This window comes from Myotis yumanensis, unplaced genomic scaffold, assembly GCF_028538775.1.
Source record: "Myotis yumanensis isolate MYYU_CA2020_CCGP unplaced genomic scaffold, mMyoYum1.0.hap1 SCAF_12, whole genome shotgun sequence".
Classification (NCBI taxonomy): Eukaryota; Metazoa; Chordata; class Mammalia; order Chiroptera; family Vespertilionidae; genus Myotis; species Myotis yumanensis.
This window is the reverse complement of record NW_027223763.1, coordinates 27,259,144-27,272,389: the sequence shown is the minus strand read 5'-3', so window position 1 is coordinate 27,272,389 and position 13,246 is coordinate 27,259,144. Positions and strand designations below refer to the sequence as shown.

Below are 13,246 nucleotides of genomic sequence, written 5' to 3'. Positions count from 1 at the left end.
TAAGCCAGTTGAGTATAATAATTTTCTCTTTTAAAAACCAGGGGAAACTTTGGAAAAGGAAGGAACTAAACTGAGACTAGGGGAAAAGGTCTTATATGACCTTATGATTTTCAGCACTCGGAAAAGCAGGAGTCCTTGCCCTAACCGGTTTGGGTCAGTGGATAGAGCATCGGCCTGCAGATTGAAGGGTCCCAGGTTCGATTCCGGTCAAGAGCATGTACCTTGGTTGCGGGCACATTCCCAGTAGGGGGTGTGCAGGGGGCAGCTGATCGATGTTTCTCTCTCATTGATGTTCTAACTCTCTATCTCTCTCCCTTCCTCTCTGTAAAAAATCAATAAAGTATATTTAAAAAAGAAAGAAAAGCAGGAGTCCTTTAAGAATCTCACTAGCTCTAGAATCTGCAACTGAGAAAAGGAGAGAAGAGAGCCATTGAAACGTGTAGGGGAGGTATTCTAGGGCTTGACTGTCTTAACCCTTGAATTTTTAAATATTAAAATTGTTACTTTCAGAAAAGGGAATTATTATTACAGAAGTCACACTGGCCTTTGTGAATAAAAGGCTTTAAAGCATCATAGTACAGAATAACCCTAGCTTATGAAGATAAGAGGGTACAAGGCTACAAATTCATTAGTTGCAAGAGGGGTGGCATTCATCTAAATTATTTCTTACAGTTCTGTGGCTTTAGCATTCTCTTGAGTTGTGTGTTTTTTAAAGAAGCACTATTTGAGGCTCTATAACTTTGGTTTATCCCTCTCCTCTCTCCCTAGTGGACTTGTGTCTATGAATTCCAAGAAGGAGTTCCGGTACGACCTGTCTCACCTCGCTGTTCTCTACGACTGACTCATTACATTGAAGAAGCCAATGTAGGCAGGGGTTATATCAAAGAACTTTGCTTCAGCCCTGATGGGCGAATGGTTTCTTCCCCACATGCCTATGGGATTCGATTGTTGGGATTTGACAAACAGTGCAGTGAACTTATTGACTGTTTGCCCAAAGAAGCCAGTCCCTTGCGGGTGATCCGTTCTCTGTACTCTCATAAAGATGTTGTACTGACGACAAAGTTCTCCCCAACACATTGTCAGATTGCCTCAGGGTGCCTTAGTGGACGGGTTTCTTTGTATCAGCCAAAGTTTTAGGCACAACTTACAACAAAATAAGCAACTCTTCTGGTGTTTGACATATAAATTGCTTCAATTGAGGTGAAGTATTTTCTTTTTTAGAAGATCTTAAAAGTTTGGGTCAAGATCCTGATTCTTATGAACACACCTGCGACCTGAGGACTTGGTCGTCCAGCATCATAGGGGCATTGCCAAGTTAGACTCTATGCAGCAGCATCTTTTGCAGCATTCCTCAGCTCCTGCTGATCTGTGCCACTGAACCCCAGTTCTGGTTATTTTGCATGTTAGCTCTTGTCGAGTTTCTTTCTTTTTTCTTTTTTGATTTTGGTGTGAATTTTGTGGACATTTAGCAGGAGTTTTGGTTGGGTTAGAAGAAATCTGTGACACTAGAATAAAACCCAAACGTTTGATGTTGGCATACTGATTGTTGAAAAAGAAATTTCATCTTCCCTTACCAGTATATTTGGTCTTTTAAAGTTGCTGTTGTTTCTCAGTAATGAGCACAGATAATGGCATTATTCTCATAACTATTGGATAGTCTTTCAACAAAATGTCTTTTAAGCTTCCTGTTAAAATTATACATATTTTTCACCATGAGAGGGTTTTGTTGTGACATTCTAGAAAAAATATTATCACCTCTCTTTGTAATTTACTTTACTTGTATGAATTTTAAAATCTCTAGCATGTGTCCTTACTTGGTATTTTGTTCCTGTCAACAGCATTAGGGAGGAAGAGGGGAGAAGGAATGAGCTTTGGTTGTTTCTGTTGTTTAGAAGAGAATTTATTTATTGGATTAGTACACTATCTGACCACAAAGTGATAAGGACAGTGTGGCTCAGATATTCTGTTTTCTCTGCCAGATTATTTGAATCACACGGGATGACATGTTATAGTATTGGGGTGGAGGGGGAATCGAGAGTAAAAAGATGGGTTTTACTCATATTTCTTTCATGAGCCAGATGGCACAAGGTCAACTCTTAGCATTAGTGAGAGGAGAACTGCTGTCCTCTTCAAGCTGTTGGCATAAATGTGGTAGTCAGTGGCTTGGATGTCAAGACCGAGCTGATATGAAGACCTTTTGTTGTGTTTTGTTATGGAGCACAGCAAATAAAAAGCATATAGCAGGGCTTAAGCCCAAGGCTGACTGCTCTGCTGAAGTAAGGGGCTTTCCTTTAGTCTCCTCCACTTTGAATGGTTTGGTGTTTAGAAGGGGTTTGCCAGAAGCTAGAATAATTTAAGTCACATGCTGGCTTTTTCCCTCTTAGATAACATTCTCTTAAGCCAGTTGCTCTCAAACATTAGGGTACGTTATAATCATTGAGGAGCTTTGAAAAATACAGAAAATGCCCTTACCTTAGGAGATTCTGATTCTGCCGGGGAGAAGACAGGAATCTGTATTTTAACAGGAACACCAAGTAACCTTTATTCAGATGGCCCCTGGATCACTGTTTATAAAACACTACCTTCAACATCAGTAAATACTTTTGTACCCATTAGGTGCTTAAGACAACTCCCAGAAGGTGTTTTGATTATTTTTTAATAATAAGTAAATGAAAGCAATTTTAGTGGTAGAAAATAACATAAAGTGAACTCAATTTCATTTTTTAAGGAATGAGAGAAGTGACTTGCCTAAGGTTATCCTAAAAAAATGAGTGGCAGAGCCAGGACTCAAATTCAAGTCTCCTAATTCCTTGCTCAGGGCAATTTCTACTGTATTATGCTGTCTGTTAAAACAATGACTATGAACACTTTTTTTGTCTTTAATTTGTATTATTGTGAATACCCTTAAACTGGCTAAGACATTGGAAAAAGGAAGGCATGGGAGTAGATGCTGAGAATTCCAGCCATATGAAGAAAAGTATTTTAAATTTTATAGAAATGTTTAAGCAACCCAAATACATGAATAAAAATGACTGTTTTGGGTTTTTTTGTAGGACCTACCATACAACCATTCATACATGTATAAAGGTTACATCTCACTTGGGACAATGTTGGCCCTAGGACAAATTTTTAAAATTAGATCAATTTACCATGGATGTTTAAAATTTGGAAATTTTTTCGTCATCAAAAAAATTATGACAAACTACGTGGAAACACAGGTTTGACATAAACTTAAAAAAACACATTTAAAAGGAAGTTTTTGAGGCAAAAACACTTAATGTTAACATTAAAAATAAGCTACTGAGTGTAACAATTGTATTGATAATCAAAAGAAGTTTCCATAAATTGTATCACCTTTGGAGAGAGTTCCATGCTCATATTGCCCAGCTCTAAACTTCAGTCGTGATTGTTTAACAACTATAGAGCATCTATCACATGTCAAATAATGGACATACTTTACTACTAATCCTCACAGAAACCTTACAAGGTAGGTGGAGGAGTACCAATTTACTTTGGAGGAAATGGAGGGTCAGAAAACTTAAGTGATTTGCCTTAAGTCACAGAGCTGGGTGGCATCACTGGGATTCAAACCCTGGTCTGTTTTAGCCCAAAGCCTGTGCTTATTACCCTCCCATTGTGCCCTTTGGTCGGTAAAGGATGGTAAACTGGCCGGTTAATTTACTTGTTTTGCGTCCTCTGGAAGTTCTTTATTACAGCTGGCTTACCTTCTGCACCACGTAAAAGAACATTTACAAGATTAACAGTTTCCATTAGAATTAATACTATAAACTGCAGAGCATACATACAGTCCATTCCTAACTAAAAAACCTCAAGCAGGCCATGTAACTGTAAAATAAAGAAAAATAGAGGATAAATAGCCTTATTAAAAAAAAAAAAAAAAATAGAGCCGCACGGATGAAATGGGCTGTTAATGTAAAAATTAACAGCCAGCAAAGAGAACCTTCGTTCTCTTTGAGGTATGGTCATGATCAAAAAGTCACCAGGGATATTAAGGAATTAAAAGTCTTCAGGAATGGTATACTATTAGAGGAAATTACATCTTATAATTAAAAGATCCCATTTCACTTACAGTGTAAAATCTAATGTAGTGTTTTTTACTCTAAATTTTATTTAGTCATTTTTATTCATGATAATTGGTAAACGTATTATAATTGGTAACATAGTATAATTATTGGGAAGTGTAGTATAAACTATACTTTGGTTTTAAAAAGCTTTCTGCAGAATAGTACCTTTATGGCAATGCTGTGTTGAATGAGTTTAGGAACATCAAATGCATAGTAGTTCCTTATTTTCAATTGTGAAAATGAAGTGGCTAAAGCAGATGAGATCTCTATTTTAATCTTTTGAAGATGTGTGTGGTCTTTTTCCTCAGAATCCCAAAGAACATGTATATTTTGTCATTTCTCCTTGTTACATCCTGAGAAGAAGCTATACCAAAAATTTTAGAAAAACAAGGAAAAGGTAGATCACACGTTCCCCGTTTCTGTCTAGAACCAAGATCACATTATACTATTAGTATTAAAGTTTTGTTTGCTAGAAAGTGCAGTGTAGGAAAAATATTGAGAATCTTTTAAAAGCCTAATGTTTCCCAATTTGTCAGAATATATGGTATTGGCATCCATAAATACCTGTTAAATTTGTGTTTAGTAAGAGAAATATTCTGATAACTTACTAATGACAATCATCCCCATTTAGTGACCAGCAGTGACAGAGAGCTATGAAATTTCATTACGTAATAAACTGTGTTGGTCATAAAGCATATATATGAATTTTTGGATAACTAATGCATATCTCTTAAGTGCCAAAATTTAAAACTTGTAATTCTTTTTGATGTCTTTCAAATATGTTAGTATATCTCCCTGCCTTCTTCTTAAACAGCATGCTCAGTATAATTCACTTTTTCATGATGAAAAGTAAAAGTTATATTCATGTATCATTACAAATATTCAGTGAGCTCTGATGTATATAAAATAATTCATAAAATGTAAAGGGCTATAACAAATATGAGTTAATATCAATTATTATAAAGTGATTCCCTCAGCCCTGAGGTATATATAATCGTTTGCCTCAGATTGCTAGTGTTTTGTTTTTAATTTAAAAATGTTTTATATCTGCTAAGCAGTTTATTCTGTCTCCTTCCACACTATCTATATGCCTGCCTCTAAAAGATTCCCCACTTCTTCTAATGTGCTGTGTTCATGTTATGAGCTGGAACATGAGATAATCAAGCCTGCTTAGTGTCTGTAGATCTGGACAAGCTCTGGGTACACAGGCTTTGAGATGGCTCTTTTGGTTGTTTACCACCTTTCTGACAGGTTCACAATAACCTTCTGGATAATATAAGTTTCCAGTAAAGGCCTAACCTAGTGTTTCTTTTTTCAGTTGCCACTAAGTAAAATACTTCAAGCGAAGGGTGTTGCTAGATTAAGGAACAAACAGCAATGTACCAAAGAATAGCAAAGCAACAACAAAGGCTCTGTATTTGCACAGGGGTCTTTCATGCTTTTAAGAAAAAAGAATACAGAGGGGAAAACAATGAAAATTAAATCCAGATAGACTTAAGAGTATTTTTTATGCCATTAAATAACTATTAAAATATATGCTTAAATTATCACTTGTTACAAAGACACAGTTTAGTCTCATTGCAGAATAAGACTGTACCAAAATTTATACTCTAAAGATGATTCCTAAGAATTTCTCCCATTCAAATGATAATAGAAATGATTATCAAAAGGAAAGTCTCAAATGTACCAGTATTCTCTCTTTAGTTATAAATGAATAAGCAGTAGTAATATGGGTTTTATCAAAGTTCCAAGGAACACATCTCACATACACAGAGATCCTATATGTATGTGTAATAATGTCACTATAAATAAAAATGTCACCCAGAGGTAATAAAATAATTTTTAAATTTAAATCTGGTCTAACGTATTTAAAATAGAATTTTTAGCTTTCCTAAGTTTCTTCCTCACTTTTCATGGTTTTTACGTTAAAAATGGAATATTTGAATTTTTTTTTAATTCACTATATCTATTTCCAAACTGTGCTTTCAGGTAACTTTTAGATTCACATTTTCAGGAAATTTGGAATGCCCTATACAATATACTAGACACCAGGAAGTTTTCTCACTGGGCTCTGAAGTGCTGTAGTTCTTATGCTAGACTGTAAGCTCCCTGAGGGCAGGGACTGTCTTATTTATTCTTGTATTCTTGTACAGGATCTGACAGAGTAGTTGCTTCATAAATGGTTGTTGAATGAATCAAATGAACCTTCACCATATGCGGCCTCAAATTCCCATGAAGCCAGAATTATTCAGCACTAAAGGAATCCATCATTTATTATCACAGTGAACACACTGTGTGCATCAGAGTCATACCTGTGGTCAGAAAAGCTATGCCAACTCATTGATCTGGAAAACTGCAAGTTTAAGACTCAGTATTTCATTCAACAAACATTTGAATCCCTACCATATGCTTAGTCCAGTACTAGGGACCCAAGGGACTAAGGTTTTCGTATTCCATAGGTGCAGCTGAAACAGACTTCGATGCAGGGCGTGTGACCTGTGCAGGCATGTAGGGCTCTGCACTGAGAAAGGTCCCATGCTTGGTTTAATGCTTGGCTAAAGCCATGTTGAAATTCTTAATTTTTTCAACAGGGGACCCACATTTTTATTGTGCACTGGGCTCATACATTATGTAGCTGGCCTGGCTTGGATATTATCATTTTGATATAATGAAAACAAAATAATCCTATATAATAAAAGCCTAATATGCTAGGTGTCTGGTCAACCGGTCGACCATTCAACCAATCAAAGCATAATATGCTAATGATATGCTAAGGCTGCTCAACTGCTAGCTATGATGTCCACTGACCACAAGGGGGCAGATGCTCCAACCGGTAGTTTAGCTTGTTGCCGGGGTCTGGCTGATTGGGACTGGGTGAGACAGGGCTGGACACGCCCTGGAGCCCTTCTGCAGTCCTTCCCCAGCCCTGATGGTGCACTGGTGGGGTCCCTCGGCCTGGCCTGTGCCCTCTTGCAATCCGGGACCCCTCGGGGGATGTCGAAGAGCCGGTTTCGGCCTGACCTCTCAGGCCAGGCTAAGAGACCCCACTGGTGCACGAATTCATGCACTGGGCCTCTAGTAAGAATTATATTATCTTTTCACATTCATTGAACTAGCCATAGTGCATGATTTAATAAAATAACTTACAAAATTTAAAATTAAAACAGAAGTACTCCCTTCCCAACAAACTTTTTAAAAGATCAAATGTTTTTCATTTAAGAATTAGGAAAGCTTTCTAAACATGTAATTGGCTTTCACCTTTTCAATTGAATTATTTTTGTGTGTGTGTTTTTATTCAATTGAATTATTTTGAGTTTTTCAAATGGATGAATGTAGAGTTGTAGGTGAATTTATTATCTAATTACATACCTATATACAATTTTAAGGTTTTAATCTTTTATTAATATATGCACTGAATATTTAGTATAAGTCTACCTCATAATGTGCTTTTAAAAAATAAATGCTACTTTGAAAAACCTGACACACTTTTTGTGTGTGGCTAACCTGTTTAAAAGGTTGATTGGCAAAGTGGCATTTAGCAGTAGTTTGAAAACTTTTGTTTAAATCGCTTAAGTGTTCATCTTTAGACCAGAATCAGGCATAACACTCTGGCAGAGGCAGGGATTTGGTGGTTCTTGTTGGTGAAAATCTAAACTTTCTCAATCATGTAGCCCTATCAGAAAAAATTGGAGAATACACTCTAAATTTTGATTATTTATAAATTATATATATGCATATACTATTGTACAGATCTATATGTACATTATAAAACATGTACAGAGATAAAGGAAATTTTAAAAATATAACATTAAAAAAATCAGTCCCTTCCAGGGATCGCCTTGTGCTTCCACTGTACATGCAATTTTGTTTTGTGAAGATCACTGTTCTAAACACAGAACTGGCATTTTATACTGAAAACACATTTATTAAGATCTGATCCATTCACATCTGTTCATTTACACATTTATTCAATATGAATGTTTTGTAGAGTTTCATAAATTAGTTCTTTATTCATTGAAAATAATATTCATATAAATAGAAAGCATAGTTGACAAAATTCTACTTTTGTTTGTCAAGCTATATACAGTAATTGGTTCTCATGTAGACAAATTAGAACATGCTATTTTTTTTCAGTGTTCCCTAAGAATAATTTAATATTATTTAACAGGGTGATTAGTGGTTCATTTCACCATACCACTTTAATTCACTAGAAAAATGATAATCAAATTTGGTACACTCACTTTTTTGGTAAGCCATTGAAGAGAAAAATAGAATAAATCCCTTTCAATTATTTTGTGAAATTAACCATTTAGATAAACTGATTTAACTAACCACAGCACTAATTATTTCAGTTATTCCAATGACTGACATGATATGGACTATTTAAAAATAGATTTTTTTGAGAAACCAAGATGGCGGCATAGGTAAACACCGGTGATTGCTGCCTCGCACAACCACTTCAAAAATACAACTAAAAGACGGAACGGACATCATCCAGAACCACAGGAAGGCTGGCTGAGTGGAAATTCTACAACTAGAAGGAAAGAGAAAAGCATACCGAGAATCAGAGGAGGCGCAGTGCGGAGGTGAAATACTAAGGTGCGGAGGTGCATGCGGAGCGGGCTGGCGGCTGAGGGCGCGGTTGTCGTTTTCAATCGGGAGAGAGTCTCAGGCTCTGAGCTCCAGTTCTGGGCGAGTCTCTAGGGACCCAGACTTATACGGGAGAAGCGGGACTGTCTGGCATCGGTCAGAACCTGAGGGCAACTTTCTCTCCGAGGGGCTTGCAGCGATTAATGGGACACTGAGAAGCAGTCTCTGAGGGCAAGACTGAGAGCAGCCATAATTGCTAACCCCGCCCTGTTGATCCCGTGGGACCCGCCCCGCCCAAACCCTGCAGGGAGACTTTTGCTGGATAGCCTCAGGCAAAGGCTAGATTAGCACCTCCCTAGAGATCCAGGAGCCAGGAAGCCCAGAGGTCAGAGTGGGACCATCCAGTTTGCAGCTCCGTGGAACCATAAAAGACACACTCAGGGGGCAGACTCAGTGAGCACCAAAGCCCCATCGAAGCAAGTCTAGCCCCAGAGGGGTGTCTCCAGCACAGAAGTTCTCCCACTGCAGACACAGCTGATTCTCACAGCCAATTGGCCTGGAGGTCAATTCCTCACAGTGATAACTACAACAATCAAGGCTTAATTACAACAAGACTGTGCACAAAGCCCAAAAGGGGGTGCACCAAGAGTGTCTACCTCAGGTAATTGGGACACTTAGCACAGAAAGGCACTCTTTCGACACAGCAAAGCATAAAAAATGCCGAGACAAAGAAACAGGACACAAACGACAGAATTGGAGGAAAGCAAACTGCTGGATATAGAGTTCAAAACCACACTTTTAAGGTCTTTAAAGAACTGTCTAGAAGCCGTCGATAAATGTAGTGAGATCCTCAAGAAGACTGGTGAAACCCTCGATGTTGTGATAAAGAACCAACTAGAAATATAGCATACACTGACTGAAATAAAGAATATTGAAGATGGCGGCGTAGGTAAACACCGGAGACCGCTGCCGCAAACAACCATTTCAAAAATACAACTAAAAGACTGAACGGACATCACCCAGAACCACAGGAAGGCTGGCTGAAGAGAGACTCTACAACTAGAAGGAAAGAGAACAGCAAATCGAGGCTCAGAGGCGGCGCAGTGTGGAAAATACAAAGGTACTGAGGTGCGCGCGCAAAGCGGGCTGGTGGCTGAGGGCGCGGTTGTCGTTTTCTGTCGGGAGTGAGTCTCAGACTCTGGGCTCCAGATCCGGGCGAGTCTCTAGGGACCCAGACTCAAACGGGAGAAGCGGGATTATCCGGCATCAGTTGGAACCTGAGAGCAGCTTTCTCTCCGAAGTTTGCAGTGGCTGCCGGGGTTCTGTGAAGCAGAGCCTCTGGGAACGGGACTGAGCGTGGCCATAACTGCTCCCTCCGCCCGCCCTGTTGATCCCGCCCCGCCCAATCCCTGCGCACAGCCATTTGCCGATCGCCTCAGGCAAAGGCTGGATTAGCGCCTCCCCAGAAGGCAGACGTTTTCCATACAGCTGATTCCTATAGCCAGTCGGCCTGGTGGTCAAACCCCTCTAGTGTTAACTACAACAATTAAGGCTTGGCTAGAACAAGACTGCGCACAGAGACCACAAGGGGGTGCACCAAGAAAGCATAAAAGATGCGGAGACAAAAAAACATGACAGAAATGGAGGATATGGAGCTAAGAATCGCAATTTTGAGGGCTTGCCATAAATTTGTGCAGAACCTCACGAAAACTAATGAGACCCTCGATGCTACGATAAAGAAATTAGAAAGTAAGCATACACGGACTGAAATAAAGAATATTATACCCAATAGCAGACCAGAGGAGCACAATAATCAAACAAAAGATTCGACAAAAAACACCCAATTGGAAAAGCAAAATGAAAAAAGAATCCGAAAGTGTGAAGATAGTGTAAGGAGCCTCTGGGACAGCTTTAAGCGGTCTAATATCAGAATTATTGGAGTGCCAGAAGATGAGAGACAGCAAGATATTGAAAACCTATTTCAAGAAATAATGGCAGAAAACTTCCCCCACCTGGAGAAAGAAATGGACTTACAGGTCCAAGAAGCGCAGAGAACCCCAAACAAAAGGAATCCAAAGAGGACCACACCAAGACACATCATCATTAAAATGCCAAGAGCAAAAGACAAAGAGAAAATCTTAAAAGCAGCAAGAGAAAGAGGCTCAATTACCTACAAGGGAATACCCATACGACTGTCAGCTGATTTCTCAACAGAAACTTTGCAGGCCAGAAGGGAATGGCAAGAAATATTCAAAGTGCTGAATACCAAGAACCTACAACCAAGATTACTTTATCCAGCAAAGCTATCATTCAGAATTGAAGGTCAGATAAAGAGCTTCACAGATAAGGAAAAGCTAAAGGAGTTCATCACCGCCAAACCAGTATTATATGAAATGCTGAAAGGTATCCTTTAAGAAGAGGAAGAAGAAGAAAAAGGTAAAGATACAAATTATGAACAACAAACATGCATCTATCAACAAATGAATCTAAGAATCAAGTGAATAAATAACCTGATGTACAAAATGAACTGGTGATTATAATAGAATCAGGGACATAGAAAGGGAATAGACTGACTATTCTTGGGGGGAAAAGGGGTGTGGGAGATGCGGGAAGTGACTGGACAAAAATCATGCACCTATGGATGAACACAGTGGGTGGGGAGTGAGGGTGGAGGGTGGGGTGGGAGCTGGAAGGAGGGGAGTTATGGGGGGAAAAAGGAGGAACAAATGTAATAATCTGAACAATAAAGATTTAATTAAAAAAATAAAAAATAAAAAAAATAAAAAATATGTTTACAAAAAAAAAAAAAAAAAAAAAGAATATTATACAGACTCCCAACAGCAGACCAGAGGATCGCAAGAATCAAGTCAAAGATTTGAAATATGAAGAAGCAAAGAACACCCAACCAGAAAAGCAAAATGAAAAAAGAATCCAAAAATATGAAGATAGTGTAAGGAGCCTCTGGGACAGCTTCAAGCGTACCAACATCCGAATTATAGGGGTGCCAGAAGAAGAGAGAGAGCAAGATATTGAAAACCTATTTGAAGAAATAATGACAGAAAACTTCCCCTACCTGATGAAAGAAATAGACTTCCAAGTCCAGGAAGTGCATAGAACCCCAACAAGAGGAATCCAAAGAGGACCACACCAAGACACATCATCATTAAAATGCCAAGAGCAAAAGACAAAGAGAGAATCCTAAAAGCAGCAAGAGAAAGAAAATCAGTTACCTACAAGGGAGTACCCATACAACTGTCAGCTGATTTCTCAACAGAAACTTTGCAGGCCAGAAGGGAGTGGCAAGAAATATTCAAAGTGATGAATACCAAGAGCCTACAACCAAGACTACTTTATCCAGCAAAGCTATCATTCAGAAGTGAAGGCCAGATAAAGAGTTTCACAGATAAGAAAAAGCTAAAGGAGTTCATCACCACCAAACCAGTATTATATGAAATGCTGAAAGGTATCCTTTAAGAAGAGGAAGAAAAAGGAAAAGGTAAAGATACAAATTATGAACAACAAATACACATCTATCAACAAGTGAATCTAAAAATCAAGTGAATAAATAATCTGATGAACAGTATGAACTGGTGATTGTAATAGAATCAGGGACATAGAATGGGAATGGACTGACTATTCTTGGTGGGGGGAAGGGATGAGGGTGGTGAGGGAAGAGATTGGACAATAATTGTGCACCTATGGATTAGGACAGTGGGTGGGGAGTGAGGGCGGTGGGTGGGGTGGGAACTGGGTGGAGGGGAGTTATGGTGGGAAAAAAGAGTAACTAATGTAATAATCTAAACAATAAAGATTTAAAAATTTAAAAAAATATAGATTTTTTTAAAATTTAAAAGGAAATGATTATTTGGCATGCATTTATACTAATGAATCAACAACTTATATTAGTTTCCTATTCCTTTTTTAAAATATATTTTTATTGATTTCAGAGAGGGAGAGGAAGAGATAGAAACATCAATGATGAGAGAATCATTGATTGGCTGCCTCTTGCACAACCCCCACTGGGGACCAAGCCCACAACCCAGGCATGTGCTCTGACCCGGAATCGAATCGTGACCTCCTGGTTCATAGGGTGATACAACACTCAGCCACACTGGGTGGGCTAGTTTCCTATTTCTGATGTAACAAATTACCAGGGACTTAGTGGTTAAAACAACAAATTGATGTTCACTGAGTTTTCTTCCAGACCCTTCCTTCTGACAGAAGACAGGAAAAGTGGTGCTCAGTCTAGCATGTGTTCAAGGCACCTGGAGAGCTTCTTTAGACAGACTGCTGGGTCCCCATCCAGACTTTCTGATTTCATAGGTTTGTGGTGAGAGCCCCATTTTGCATTGCTCACCCGTTCCCTGTGGCTGCTCTAGTTCTGGAAACCAGTTTGAGAACTATGGATATTGAAAATGCAGTTAGAGTTTGGATTTCTCATGGATGCCAGATCCCATGGATCTTTATATAGATAAAGGAAGCCATTTTAGAGAAGATCTTAACTTTGGAGGTTGATATTATAGATGGACAACGTGCATCCCATCAACTACACCATTTAGTACATTGTCAGT

General features: G+C 38.7%; 1 protein-coding gene across 2 annotated transcripts in view; it reads left to right on the top strand.

Annotated features, from left to right (window-relative positions):
* DCAF10 (DDB1 and CUL4 associated factor 10) overlaps positions 1 to 5,938 on the top strand; it is a 48,902-nt gene extending 42,964 nt beyond the window's left edge. For both annotated transcript variants that reach the window (XM_070431142.1, XM_070431141.1), the window contains one exon: positions 769 to 5,938. In XM_070431142.1, the coding sequence (XP_070287243.1) occupies positions 769 to 1,137 (369 nt within the window). In that variant the 3' untranslated portion in view covers positions 1,138 to 5,938. The remainder of the gene's footprint in view (positions 1 to 768) is intronic.
* The last annotated feature ends 7,308 nt before the right edge of the window (positions 5,939 to 13,246 follow it).